Genomic DNA, 15580 nt, shown 5'->3' on the forward strand with positions numbered 1-15580 from the left:
TTCTTTTCACACCTTTGCATACGTTGAAAGCTATTTGCACAACCACGAAAGCACGCAGCAGATGCCGACACCCTTTCTTTTACGGCAGGGTGAAGAAGAAGTCATAAAAATACAACATTTCTAGATGCTTCAAATTGCAAAGGACAAAGCAAAGCCAAAGGTGAGGCAACTTCAATTAACAAAGACCAAAATGATTCATATCGATGAATGGGAAGAAATTGGACAATCCCATTGGTCAAAATTTCAAATTTACACACACAAGCTAACAGGAATCATTGTAAAAAATGAATGAAAAAGAAAAATTCAGATGAAGGCTGCTCCAAAGTCCTTGAAAGCCACAATCTGATTCTAAAAGTGTTCACCTTACAAATAGAAATTGTGTACCTAATTCTAATGCATCAACGCCTAGTTTCTTGTGAATCACATTGCTTTCCAAGAGGCTCGGCTAGCTGATCTAATTTGGATATCCTTTGTGTATATATTTGTGAGCGCAAAAAGTAGTAGCACAAACACAACTTGTGCACTCACAATTCCAAAATGGCTGATGCTATTACCAATTTCCATCCAGCTTCCTGTGTTCCTCACCTGTTAATCAATAGCAAATTCGTGAGGCCTTCGCGAAACAACAATAACAAGCAAAGCAAGGTTCAAAAGAGACTAAACAATCAACCAATAGAATTGGCTGCACTAAACTTTATTTCTGGAAAAATGTATTACCAGGAAGAAGAAGTGGATGGTCATCACGTCTGAAAACAAAATCACAAGGAAATAGCATCCCAATCGTGGAATTTGGAGTAGTTTGGTTGTTGCACTGAATGCACATCTGTATTTTGAAGAAGTAACAATCAAACTTTGTTGTCCCAACCAAAGAACAAGTAGAACCACATAAAAACAACACATGACTATAAATACAAGATAATTTTCTGATATTGAGAACTTCAATTAGAAAAGGGATGTTTATAGTTAGTGTTATTTTCTAAATTCCAACTGAAAAACCCTCATTTTCTCACCTAAAGTTATTGTAGTTATTATAGATATTTTAAGCTTAACTAAGAATGGGAAACCAAGATTAAACATGCCACTTTAGCCACTGATCATCTTTGCAGATTAAAATACTTATGGATCATTCACTCAAAAGATGTGCTTTCCGTGTTTCAAGGATTTTGAAGCCAGATGAAGTTTCTAAAGTAATGGAGCAACAGTTAATGAGTTTTCACGGAAAGAGATCAAAGTTAATAATAGCCCATAAAGAGAACCAAAATGTAACATAGCATGCATAAAACCAGTGGCAGAAAAGAATGGTCATGGAAGCCTTAAGGTGTCATTGAAGCATCACTGATCATTTTAACACTTTTGCAAACCAGGAAACTTACATGACAAGCATGAATGGTATGAATAACTTGAAGATGAGGAGGGCTGCCATCAGAAAGGGCTGCAGTCAAGAAGTAAATTATTTCAGCAGGGCTTCCAAGAAGAAACTGTAAAGATGTTTTGGTAGTTTAACCATTACTTACACTGAAGACAGTGATGAACCTGTAGACAGATGAAATCTCAAAACTTGCAATACTTGCAAAATTTCCCGTCCCAAAGAAGGCCACATTAAATAAAACCATCTAGCAAAGACAGCCATCAGCGCCATATGAATTACAAACTGTAAAATCCTCTAAACTAAGCAACTCATATTCCTTTCTGACAGAGTGTGAAGAGATTTTTCTAAAAAACACTTGGTTGGACAGAAAGAATTGGGAGGGGGGGGGGGGGGGGGGCGGGCGGTGGAACTGCAACAAAATGGGCGGGGAAAGCAGTTCAACATTCTTGTTTCTACTGTCAGTTTTCAGTGGTCTGCATGAAAATGTATTTCATCCAAAGTTAAAGGAAGAGAAATCAGTCCTTCATATAAGAATTTTTAATGAAAAAACTTGCTATTGGCACTATTTATCACAGACATAAGTAGCTACTTTGTCCCAGTGCCTATAGCAATCACAACTCCTAAGGAGAAATACATGAAGAACAAATTCAAAACTGATGCAAATATAGGTGAAGAACTATGGAACAGGCAGAGGAAAGATGACTCACAAAGGTTAATGGAATTCTCACATCAGACAGCTGCAAATATCTAACTTCATTTTCGAGAAAGAAATGTTCTTCCAAATTCTTTCTAGAAGCAGAAGATTTTTTCACTTTACTTAAGTGAAGAAGTGAGTTTTCAAACAGTATCCATGCCATTAGTACAAGACCAAGTGCACCATAGAAGACAGCTTCATATCTGCGCAGGTTTCAGAGCAAAGGGAGAAAAATCATAATATTCATCAAATTCTCCATTAGCAGAATACTGTTAATTGAGCACCATGATGACAGAAGTTTAAAATGAGACATACCCAATAGATAGCAGAAGGAATGTTGGTGCGAAACCAAGAAATATAGAATTGAGCCTAGACAAGAAACCATTATCGGAAAACAATGGGAGGACCATTGAGCAACCTACAAAAAACAAATATTTAGGGAAAACATAGATGGAACATAATGTACACTTTTGCTAGTACATGATTGAATGCGATTTGTATAATTATGAGTCTGCAGTTCCAATACTACTGAATGGTCAATATGCAGCCATTGTGAAGCACAGATATGTGGAAGATGCAAAGTTATGAAACATTTAATAAATGAATATGTGGACCATACACATTAGAAAATTCACACCTCTTTTTCCTGAATTAAAAAAAAAAAAACCTATTGTTTTCAGTAGCTACTGCCACCTAATCAATTATGTTACCCATGTACATCGCATGCACATGTTTGACATGTGGAAAACACATTTGACCTGGAACAGCCAGCATCTTGAGGTATTCCAGTCACACAGAAATTAAACAACAGAAAATTAGCATCAGATGTGAAGAAAATGATTTTCAGAAAAGTCTCCAATTTAGGTTAAAAACATAGTTTCTTTTGTACATTACAAAGGGCTGAAGCCCTATAATAGCTTTATTGAAGAGCCTGAAAATAGACTATAAAAGTATACCCGCAATGGACCAGTTCATCAATTGATGTACTGTGTGTAGTTCTTGCTTCTCTGTTCTATAAGAGGTAGATAAAAACACCATTACTGACGATAACCCGACCAAAAGAGCCTGATTTTCAAGCAGAGAAAGCAATTTCTTTTAAATCTGTTAACAATATAGATGAGCTTCTCATTCCAGCGGAAGGTAGAGAGATGTTTCCTACCTGGAAGAGAAAGAGCATAGGGAACCTGGGTTGTTTTATTTCATGCTTGCAGATACCTAACCAATATTTATTCCCATCAGCATGCAGGTCCAGCCACTTTGCAGTTAATCCTATCACGATAATCATCCCTCCACTTGCAATTCTACAGGCATGATAAGGAACCAGTCACAACCAATTCAAATGTAATAGTTAATAGAATTAAGCAAAGAGAACAGATACTATAATTTTCTGTCATTTCTAAAGAATTAAACTTTATCAACTAACAATAATTTTATGAAACCCTAACTTCGGCATAAAGATTTGATGAAATCCATTTGCTGGGAAACAGTATTATAAGATCATACTTTGAGTCAATGACAGTATTACATTAGCAATGAAGCAATCTACTGCCTAAATACTAAGTCTCAGAGAAACACACTCTGGGAATGATTAAGGTTAGCATGTGTTTCTCTGGGAGCAATCTACTTCCAAAACAACTTATTGAGAAATCATGATAACTCTGGGTTCTACTAATCCTCTCCCAGATGATTTTCTTTTGTAAAACCATTTAAGATTTCTTTAAATGAAAACAAGATCACAATAAAGGAGGAACAAGGAAGGCAACTCACACCAACTTATTATTATCGGGAATTTCTGCTGGCATTAAAGTAAATAGAGACAGGAACCAACAAGTAAGGCAAACAAAAACTGGAATCCTGGATCTCCAAGGAATTAAATTGTAAAGATACATAGAAGCTATGGCTCCCACTACCAGGAAGCACCAAGTGTAGAGTTTTCTTTCAGTGAAGCTATGCACCTGCACAGGGTACCATAAAACATTGTTAAGAATGCTAAACTATCACTTTATAATTATCACAAGAACAGATGTATTACTACTATACCAGGAACTCCAGAATGATTAGTGACACCACACCAGTGACCAGAAGTTTAATGACATAGTTGAATTTCCTCCTACTTAAGTGTCTCCATAGTGCTTTTATAAACTGATACTCATTAAGGATTTGTGTCCAGAGAAATACTGTCATGGCAAAGTATGCATGGTAAAGAGGAGGGGAGCGCTCCAGAAAAAGTAGAACACTGAGTACTCCCATAAACAGACAGCCCCATAGGTTAACCTGCCACATAGAATGATATATGTGAGAAATGTAGCAACTGACTGGAAGAAACATATGGCTTCTTTTTCCCTTTTTTCTAGAAATTGCACATTAGATTACAAAAACTAATACAAAAACAAGCAAGGAAAGCAAACAATCACGATATAAAAATTGTAAAGTAGGCATAAGAGATAAAATGGTTGGTGCACTCAAGGAAAATAGGGTAAGCACAACTAATAGCACAGAGTAGGTCTTGTGAGAAGAAAACTATAGGGTAATTCTGAAGAATCTAAATGACCATAGCATCGGAATAAAAAAAACCTTTTGGCTTCAAACTTCATAAAACTCATGAAAAGAATTTGCTTGTTTTCATTTAGTTTCCTCCTCTAAGACTAAAAGTAAAGTTTAAAAGAGGTTAAGCTTACATAGACATTACTTTTCCTGTATTATATTGCTGGCGAAATGCTTCCTCCTTTCTATATGTATCTCCTAACAATGAAGTATAAGCTTGCAGAACATGAAGAACAAGAAAGACCATCCAACCGATATATCCAAGAGTAATTATGGTCATCAGCATCAGCCAATCATAAGTTTGAAAATAATGAAGTCCATCCAGTGCCAAGCTTCTGAGATTTTCTGATAGCTGCATGGCAGCTTTATAGTCTCTAGCAATTAGCAAACCCTCAATTTGATTCAACATAGAGGAATATTGAGCAAGTGGCTTGAAAGGCTTGAAATATAGTGAATGTGATCGCTTTATTTCTAAGTTTGTCAAAGAAAATGCATTTGAAAATAGCCAATCCATAACACTTTGCAACCCCTTCCACATAATAACACCAGAATCAAAAAAATTATGTGATAACTGATTAAGAAAATGTGGATAAAACGGAAGAATAAAATTTTGATGGACTGAAATCAGGTCAACATCTCCAAAAGTTAAAAATAGTATTACCAAGTAAATGCGTGAAACATAGAGTTCCAGCCAACACAACTAAGTTTAAATTTAAGGGGAACAATAATTCTTAAACCGTTGGACCTTCAGTGGACCTTTGATAGATATAAAATTATTTTACTTTGCAAAAAAATTCTTTCAAGGTTTAAGGAAAAGAATATTAAGGCTTTAATGCAGTATCATATTACAAAATACTAAGATTAGTATCAGAAGAGGATACGTGATTTGCGCAGAAACTGGTTAAGAATCTGCTTTGTGTTAGCTACCACAGCTTCAACTTCTTCTTCCTGAACATTAAATACAGAATTAGGTTCATCAGTCCTCTACCATTTATTATACTTAAAACTTATCTAGTTGCATTGGAAAACCTAATTTTATTCCATCTTTGAGAGAACATAAACAAACAAATCTCAAAAGAAAAGTTATATTAATGAAAAATATTTGGACTCACCTCTTTCATGTCAACATAAGAAAGGGGTAAATTCCCAACTGAATTGACTGGACAAGGCAAACCAAGAAGAGTTGACTGAAATAAAAAATTTTGGAGCATGTCAGTTCAATGTGGGCTAAATATGTTTCCAAGAAATGCTTTGACTAGGAACATATATTGTCAAGGTTGTACAACCATGAGGGGTGCAATATCAGCTTGATTAACATCAACCCTTTCAATGCCATCAAGGCCCCATTCTTTAGGTGTTGGTGTGTCATGCAAATGTTCATCAACAAACCGAAGAACATGATCAGAGTGGTCTCTTCTCGTGATTGGCTTGGGATGTTTAATGCCTGCTCCCCAAGCAACTAGAGGGGTATCAGTGTTTGAAGGATGGCCATCCCCATGACTTCCTATTAATGAAATCCTAATCATGTCAGAATCTGTAATTGATAACTATCAAAGAAAACAAAAAAGAAATGGAGGAAGGAAGAAAGAGTAAGGCATAGCAAACTAGTTGCAGTCTACTATAAAATTTACATTTAACTATGGCCAAGGCATAGCCTAATGGTAGACACACCTTACCTCCAAGGTGGTCTCAAGCTTAACTGTCATAGCAAAAGACTTTCAGCCACACAGCCTTGAGAAAGATAACTAACATGTTGCTAATCTTATAGCTGTAACAGCTAAATGAAATTAAGGTGAAGTATATAAAAGAGTTCTCCAACCTTTGTCACTCATTCCATGATCTGCTGTGAAAATATATGATGTACGATTGTCCTTGTAGTAACTCTCCAGAAGATTATAAACACGTTCAGCAATACGATCAACAACTTTTACATTGTTGAGATAAATGGATGAAAAGGGACGATGTGCATGACCATTTGAATCACAACCAAGTAGATGCAGAAATATAACAAGATTATCTTGTTGTAGTAACCTTTTCAACTTTGGGTCTTCATTGGACTTGTTCAGAAGGCTCTGAAATTGATCAAAAGACCACTCATCCAAAAAGGATGCATCTGCATTAACATCAATTGAAATATGCATGAAACATGACTAAGCAGCATAAAAGCTGAAATACAAACATATGTGAGCATCACTATACAAGGATTGCAAGAGAGACAAAAGTAAATAAGAGTATTGACACAATTTAAACTTCTGGAAGGTGTCAAGAATGTTTAGTAATTTCACATCAATGCAATCTAAGCCAACAGAAATAAACTAGATACAATGGGAAGCAATGAGGCAATATGAAAAAAATGCTGGCTGAGGTATTTAACAGTAGATTAATATTTCAAAAAAAAAAAAAAAGAATTTGATCTGAGCCCTTCTTTTTTCCACTATAAGCATTCTACTTTCTTTGCTTTAAGAATGATTTCATAAAATCTAAGAGAAAATTGCCTTTCACAGAATTGTAAGCAGACCAGTTGCAAAGTCTTCAAACTCATGAGGGTAGGTATTCCAAGTGCTGTGTGGCAAAGCGCCACAAAATATTGGAACAATATCAGGGCTACCATAAGAAAATGTATGCCGGCTCCGATTAAAAACTGAATCAAATTCTACTGGATTAGCTTTCCATCCTGCAACCAAAATGGAAGAGCTTTAATAATGGAAAAACTGTTGGTCAATTCTCTCACGGTGATGCAACAATGCTTAAAGAATTAACCTTTTGTAACTGCACTAGGGTCCTCATAAAAACCAGCAATTATAGCAACATGTCCTGGCCTTGACTCTGTTGGAGGCCGAGCATGAGATACTCCCCATTTACCTTGATTTTTAATCACGCTTCTTAAAAATGGTGCTCTAAAATTTCCTTCTGAATCCGGCTCAAAAAACTTATCAGCACGTAAACCATCCGCTGCAATGAATTAAAAAATGAGTTAAATCATTTGAGAAAAAAAAATTCAAACTTTTAACTAAATGCAGCACAATCATCATGACAGTATTGAACTCCACAAAAGGTAGTTCAGACCCACATCCCATGTCAAAACTTAGCTTTTTAGTACAAAGCTATCATTCGCCAAATGCTCTCTAGTTCTATTAGCAACCAAAGATTTCAATGCAAATAAATGATAAGCAATCCAAGTAAGCTGAATTGCACAATGTGCGTCAAACTCACCAAGGCATTCCTCACTAAAAACCATATTAGACAAAATTGAAATCAAAACAAAAAATCAACAGCGAAGATACTTCTTTGAATATAAAAATCATGTCTTTGAGCCCAAAAGAAAAGCTTTTACCAACAAGGAGAACGAGGCGTTTAGCGGGAGCCAAGAAGCGAGGGGAGACAAGATCCATGCCATGAACAATGGGTGTTTTGAAGTAGATGTCGAAGATGCTCAACATGTAAACAGCATGGAGGATCACACCAAGGATCACCAGCCATGTTTCTCTTCTCTTCACCCATTTTCTTCGTTTGGGTATACTTGCTTTGCTCTGCTTTGAGTCTCTGTTGCCCAAGATCCCATCGCTACCCATTTATTTCTTTTTCTTTCTGAATTTGGTTTCTCACCCTGAGCCACAACTACTTGGTCGCGGTCCTCTCTCTCTATAACAAAATGCTTAAAAATCTGTTAGGTGTTTCAATTTAGACTATAACACCGTTTACGGGGTGAGATGTATGTTTCTGAAATTAATATATATACATGAAATTATGATTAAAATGTGAGAGTTTCAATATATTTTATTTTTTATTTATATTTTTAAAATTCTAAAAGATGTGTAAAATTTGAAGACAGATTAATGTTGTTTTCTTGTCATACATAAGGATATAAAATGGATCTTCAATTATATAGTAATGAGTAATTAGAGATAATTCTCTCTTATTATCCATATAAATTTCTTACAAATACCAAAAAAAATCTAAATAAGCTTTCAAAATATTTTATATTTCATTTTTTTAATCTTAGAATTGTCCGACTAAAAGAAGACAGAAATAAATGGTTGGGCTTTGGGGTCTACGTTTGTGTTAGATTTAACAGATATGGGCCTAAGGCTCAGGCCTTCATGGCCCAGTAAGAATCGTGAAAATAGGGTAAGCGTAAATAATATTTGGGCCAGAAGCCCAATAGTATTTAATAGCTGGGGTATACTCCTGCTGAAAGGAAGGACAACAAGCAACACTTTGTTATTTATATCTTGATTTATATATATTCAATAATTTTCCACTTAAATCATTCATCATATGTTTCAAGTTTCCTTTATTTTCATATTGTTATTTCATAATCTTTTTTCATCCATTATATATATTTGTTTATTTAAAGAATGGAGATATAATTTTATTTAAATAGAGAATCATGCACTTACCATTGAATTAAATGTTTGGATGTTTCATTCATTACATATTGATCATAAAAAATACAATATTTCATATCTAGTACAATGCTCATACTATAATTTTAGAGATTAAATATTGTTTGAGCAAGAGAGCATGCATCAATCATTAAATTAAAATTAAATGTTCAGATATTTTGTTCATTACATGTTGATTATAGACAATATAGGATTTCATGTTTAATATAATACTTGTACTATAATCTTAGGAATTCCCTTTTTTGAGCAAGAGAACTGTTGGGTAGGGAATCATGTTTAATAGAATGCTCATACTATATAGTCCAAATATGATTTATGGTAAATAAGAAGAGTATGAATACATCGACGCCATAAATTACAGAAGGTAATACATGACACTAATTAAACATGTGTTATTAGCTGAAATGCTACAATGCAAATCACTCAAGGATACAAGAATACTATTTAAGGGCTGCATTATGACAAGATATACTAAAGGCAGGTAATGGGACACTCAAGCCACCACTTTAAGGATAAAGAATGAAATAGCAACACCGATTGCTCCAACCAGCACTGCTGGAAATGATTCGAGGGCACTGGGTGCAGCACTGGGGTCGGGGCTGGTGCCCAGCTAGAAGTTTCTGCTGCTGCAGGAGCAGAAATGGTTAACATTGAGCAGGCCAACCATGCAGTGAAAATTACAGCAGCCTTGTCGAAAGCCATGAGCTTTGCTGCCTTCTCAATTAAGCTGGATATTTATAACACTCACTTAGTTATGTTAAAACGTTCTGTGGTGTACTATAACTATTTATGTTTAGTGATTTCTGTATTAATAGCAGCAAAATATCCTAGCCTGGTTTGCATAGAAGGCATCTAGCATCTAATGATCAGAAGGTGAAACCGATGAGTGTTTTCCTGTCTTTTTATGTACTCATCACATCTTTAAGCCATGACGTCTAGCACAAGGAAGACAGGTGGCGTGAGATGAAATATTGTTACCATGGTTTTGCCAGATTGGTGACAAAAACCAAGAAAACCATAGCACCTGCCTTGTTGCTATTTAATGGTTTAACAGGTGGCAATTCCTCATTGTTCACCTCTTTGATTGTTTCCAGTATTCGGGGAATTGGCATATTAACCCCCCATTTACTTTAAAGACTTTTGTCTATTTTTCACTACCAAGTTAAGATTTGAAATGAAATCACTTATTTGATACTAAGGTCATAAGAAGATGATTTCCTGTTTATGTTAAATTGTGCATTATGGGGTTCTGAGGTGCCTTGAACAATGTCAATTGTAGCTAATTATATTTACTTAGCATCTGCTCAGTCGGGAATAGAAATTTTCATTAACAAGAACAAGGGACATTCACGATATATTAATATCTTCAATTACCGTAACAAAATTCAGTAGACACAGAGAGTGAGTGTTGCCCTGAAACTGTTTGACAAGTTGATAGCTTCTAGGAGTAGTAGTGGTTACATTACAAGAAAATCATTCCTTTTCTCCCTTCTCTAAAACTTATTACCGCATGCTTTTAGCTAACATATACGTAAAAACATCAACAAGTGTTGTTTGGCTTTCAAGGACACTTGGGTTTATTGCGGTGCGTTTTCATCTCAGTGTAACACTTGCCACACATTTCTCTGTTGCCAGATGTCCCTGGTGGAACGCATTTGCATCTGTCACAGCATGTGATGCATGCTCTCATGCATAGGTTAGTCCTTGAATGTAATCTGCACCTTTGTTCACATAGAGGGGTGCAATCTGCCAGCAACAAATGTCCAACTCATTGTCAGAAATGAAAAAATTACCCTAAGTTATGGGAAGCTTATATTAGCTTTTACTAAGGTAAGGGAAAAAGATAATTTTACCCTTTCTTGTCCTAACAGGTGGCAATGGTGGACTTGGTGGCTTGTAAGGGGGTGTAGGAGTTGGCGGTGCCTTGTAAGGAGGTGTAGGAGTTGGTGGTGCCTTGTAAGGGGGTGCTGGAGTTGTCGGTGGCTTGTTTGGAGGCGCCGGAGTTGTTGGTGGCTTGTATGGGGGTGAAGGAGTTGGGGGTTTATATGGGGGAGCGGGAGCCTTGGTTGGGGGTGCAGGAGTTGGGGGTTTATATGGGGGAGTAGGAGCCTCGACTGGGGGTGTGGGAGTTGGGGGTTTGTACGGGGGAGTAGGAGCCTCGACTGGGGGTGTGGGAGTTGGGGGTTTGTACGGGGGGGTAGGAGCCTCGACTGGGGGTGTGGGAGTTGGGGGTTTGTACGGGGGAGTAGGAGCCTTGACTGGAGGTGCAGGACTTGGGGGTTTATATGGGGGAGTAGGAGCCTTAACTGGGGGTGTAGGAGTTGGGGGTTTGTATGGAGGAGTAGGAGCCTTGACTGGGGGTGCAGGACTTGGGGCTGTGTAAGGGGGTGCTGGAGTGGGAGTCTTAACTGGGGGTGCAGGGGTGGGTGCCTTCACTGGTACTGGAGCTGGTGCAGGAACTATAACATATTTAATCTGCAGAGTAATATGCTACAATTTCAGTAAACAATGAATGCTAAAGAACTCATCTAGTAAGTTCATTTTCGATGCAGATAATTTCTTGTTTGCAAAACAGATAATAGCCAAGGTTACCATTAAAACACAAAGCCAGTATGTTCAGCACTAAGTGATGCACCAGGCAATATCCTTTCTCAATATGATCTTTTTTGTGCGTTAGATGCTATCCATTAGCAAAAGATTGGACAATGTACAACTGCAGGTGAACGCAAATGCAGCTTTCAAAATGCTATGAAGAGAAAGAACAGTGCTAGTGCGTTATCCACTGTCCAGTTAATTGAAACTAGCTTGACAATGTTCTTTGAAGAGGGAACTGAATAATAATAAAGCTCAAGAACAAACTCTTTGGGCAGTTCAGCTTATGAAACCAGAAAATTGTTCAAGAAAGCCATTAACCAAATAAAGACAAGAACCAGACTGTTTCAAATGGTTCAGCTGTGCCTCAGGTCTAATCTTATATTAGACCAACTTTGAATTGACTTGGACCACCACATTTAAGATTCTTGCTAACTAGACAAGAAAATAAGCTGTAAACATTGTTTAAAAGATCACCTCAATCTTCTCTTCCTCCTCATTGGATGCAACCTACAAGAACAAAATATACATGCCTTTGAGTTAGATAACATAAAAACCTAAAAACTTTGTGATCGAGTGTAAAAAGCAAGGAGGTAGCCATACTCTTGTAGCAACAAGCAGAAGAGTGGCCAATAGAAACAGCAGAGCTTTGAAAGCCATGGTGAGAACAGGGGAAAGAAGAGTCAGAAAAGGTAGGAGAGCTTTGCTACTCACTACTCTTGATGTTTCACTCAAGAAACTGACTGGTGGTTTAAATAGAGGTGCAGTCGGTGATGAAAGATGTTATTTACTTGGTTCAATAAATGTGCATGCCAGCTTCACCAGATCACTGATGCATAAGTTAAGGCTTATTGCCCAAAAATTCTGACTCAAGGATAAACCCAATTGCCCCAGCCCCCCAGGACCCTGTCCGCCAAAGTGGCATACCTAATTACTTCATTAAAGTGTGTTTCATCAATAGTTTATTAACTGGCACACGAGGTCTGTCGTTTCGAGACTTGGGACAATGGCTCATGACCCACACTCCCATGACTTAAAATATGGAAACAAGTCTGACCATCCTGGTTTAGTAGGTTTACTTGCTTTAAAATAGATAATTGGAGTACCCTTGACTTCAAAATACTAGCACTTTGGATATGTGTACACAGCCCATGTTGTCACCAAAGTGAAAGATGAACATGTAACCTTAATAAATTAATCAAGTTGATTAGTAATTAAGTATACTCTTTGCATAGTAGTTTGGATTCAAAGTTTTAAATAATACTCAGATCAACGACAACAATTTAAAAACTTCAGAAACTTCTAGCATATAAAAAATGGAGGTGAATGTTTTGAACTTCTATCATACTTTTGCTTCCCTTGCATGCTGTCGAAAATAGGGAATTGAGGTTAATTACACTTTGTATGTCTAGCAGGACAGGATAAGTGACTTTTTTGGTCTAAGGACACTTTATGAGCTGAAAAGCTTCAAAAGCGACTAATTGTAATTATTGTACCAGTGTATTGATTGATCAGGGATGCATTCTTTTACATGAATTGAAGCATGTGTTTTGCATTACAATCCAATTAAATAGTTGTTTACTGTCAAGATCAAACGTTTTGAACTGTTTCAATTGCCAAAGCTGCAAACCAGTCCAAGCTTGAAAGCCTGTCATTACAGCTGGCCTTAAGCCTTCCCTCCCTCAAGGCCAAATTTAAAACTTATAAACGGTGCTTGCAAGTGGGATTATTTGTTTTTCTACTTTACATGTGACATCACATGTCATGAAACAATGGCCAGAATGATCAGTTTGACAAGTTTCATCATATACGATATGACCTAGGAAGGTCAGTTCATGGAATCCCTCCCATAAAAGGAAAGAAAAAAAACAGAAAAGAAACAAAAAAGAAAGAAAAGGAAAGATAAACTGTAAAATTTTCATTAGCATATTCCTCTTTGATCCAGTGGTTTCGGAGGGGGTTGGTGCAATTTGTTGAAATTCTAGAAATTGACATTTCCATGTTTTTTTCTTCCTTCCTTGTTATGGAGTAAACATTTGCTGCTGCATGGGATGAGACAATATATGTTCTTCTTTGGGATGGAGATGGCATCCAATGCTTATTTTCAGCGAGGCTGACCCCTTTAACTCTGAAGGGATCAAAAAAATATCAGTGAAACTTGTTGGGTCATGCGACAAAAATCTATCAAATCTTCATGGCTTAGGGCCCTTTTCTGAGAAGCTGCATGTGGATACTAAGTTGATGTCAAGTCAAAAAATGTAATGACAAACTTCTGAATGATTGGCTGCATAATTTTACTATTACTAAAGCAGTCAAGTGTATGTATTCCTTTGTGTGGGCTCAAAACACCTATGAAACTTGATGTGAGACCATTCTTATCTGCATTGGTAATGGCATCAGGGTAACTGGGTAAGGTAATAGGTATGATTCAGCCATGAAAATTTTACTTTCAAGTAATTGAATGGAATGGGAGTAAAGAGTTTGAAATCTGAAACTCTACAATAGTTACTACAAGTCATAAAACTCATACTAACAAATTTTAAGTTACATCATATTTTCAATAAGATTTAGATTAAGTTATGAGTCAACTCATTTGAAGAGCAATTTTAATTCTACAATATTGGATTCCTGTAAGAGGTAATCATATGGAGGCCATCAGTATCCTTCAAGTTGAAGCCGTAACTATCATACTTGTTTCTCTTTATCTGTTATGCAATGTATCAAAACAAGTCTGTGGAGGGTGGACTCCTCTCTGCAATGAAAAATATATTATCTGGAACAGTGGTATGGTATGTTCTCAAAGCATGCTTTGGCCCACTTATTAACAACCAACGAGACAAACAAGTACTGGAAACATCATTTTACATGCCTGTGGGCCAGATTGAGGTGGAATCTCTACCAGGTTCCAGGTTTTACCCAAACTAATTATCTTGATGTACCTGCATTTGGAGTATGAGCTGGTTCTTGGTCCCCAGTTGAACAGTTCAACAGCTTGGCCTTGATATTTTAAGATGTTTTCAGTGAGAAAGTTCTGATACAAATCTCAAGAATAGGGAAACAAAATTAAGGAACGATATGAGATTGAACTAATCTAACTTTGTAGCTTAGATTTAATGAATCCTCATATGCACTCCCACCAAAAAAAAAAAAAGAAAACAAAAGAGCTGGTCTTGCTTCAGGACAAAAGCCTTTTGAGTTAAAAGGCTTGAAATGGATGTCTTGCCAGTAAGTCATGGTTACACATGTGATTTCTTGAGGAACAAAGCAAAGAAGTATAACTACCCCAGCATTTGTTACTACAGAATTGAAGAGGTTGATCTGATATTTTCACAAGGATTATTAAGAAGGAAACAAGGACAAAGGTAAAAGCTACAATGACAGCAGCACTGCAGCAGGCTCTTATTTTCAGAAGAATCCAGGGTCCATCATTCCTGGGCTAGTAGCTGCCAGCTACAGCTTTGCTGTGCTGCATTCTGGTTCTTGTCAAGACCTTCACTTTCTTCAGAGTAGGTCCAATTATTTTCCCTGTTTTCTCTTTTTTATTCTCTGTACAAAATGTTTTAAAAAAAGAGCCAGTACAAGTGATTAGATCTGTCACCCTTCATATCTATCCACCGTCAGCATTTTTAAATTTTAATGACCTTATTAAGTTTTGGCAATATCTGCTTCAAGCTGTTTTAGTTTGTATTTACAGTAATGTTGTTGTTTTGCAGAATCACACATTTCAGACATAGTCAAATCCTCAATAATAAACAATTGCAAAGTCAATGTACTTCCTCTTGTTTGTTGTGTCAGAGGTGTTAATCCAGTTTCTAATGCAAGGTAGGTGGGTCCTGGTTGGTAAACAGTTACCTGATCAATGCCTGGAAGGTAAAATCGCAGCAAGACGTAAAAATCCAATGCCATATCCGCATGTTATTATCATCAAGTTGTCAACAAGGTTGAATCATGAATGTTGATGAATTCTATATTGTA

At 36.7% G+C, this 15580-nt stretch overlaps 2 protein-coding genes across 2 annotated transcripts; both read right to left on the reverse strand.

Annotated features, from left to right (window-relative positions):
• Positions 1–175: 175 nt before the first annotated feature.
• LOC18600701 (sulfatase and phosphatidylinositolglycan class N domain-containing protein) lies at positions 176–8300 on the reverse strand. The gene is made up of 18 exons (XM_018119526.2): positions 7942–8300; positions 7368–7559; positions 7126–7281; positions 6427–6720; positions 5894–6111; positions 5720–5794; positions 5489–5555; positions 4753–5078; positions 4104–4337; positions 3831–4018; positions 3223–3364; positions 3020–3128; positions 2379–2481; positions 2077–2266; positions 1515–1613; positions 1374–1432; positions 718–823; positions 176–585 (listed from the first exon to the last, which is right to left on the reverse strand). Exons 1-18 carry the CDS (start codon positions 8177–8179, stop codon positions 421–423), a joined length of 2961 nt encoding a protein of 986 aa, XP_017975015.2. The 5' UTR covers positions 8180–8300; the 3' UTR covers positions 176–420.
• Positions 8301–10334: 2034 nt separating this feature from the next.
• Positions 10335–12370, reverse strand: LOC18600703 (Gibberellin-regulated family protein). Its single transcript, XM_018118728.2, has 4 exons — positions 12209–12370; positions 12083–12115; positions 10867–11488; positions 10335–10759 (listed from the first exon to the last, which is right to left on the reverse strand). Exons 1-4 carry the CDS (start codon positions 12263–12265, stop codon positions 10575–10577), a joined length of 897 nt encoding a protein of 298 aa, XP_017974217.2. The 5' UTR covers positions 12266–12370; the 3' UTR covers positions 10335–10574.
• Between the last annotated feature and the right edge of the window lie 3210 nt (positions 12371–15580).

This window comes from Theobroma cacao, chromosome 4, assembly GCF_053813885.1.
Source record: "Theobroma cacao isolate CCN51 chromosome 4, ASM5381388v1, whole genome shotgun sequence".
Classification (NCBI taxonomy): domain Eukaryota; kingdom Viridiplantae; phylum Streptophyta; class Magnoliopsida; order Malvales; family Malvaceae; genus Theobroma; species Theobroma cacao.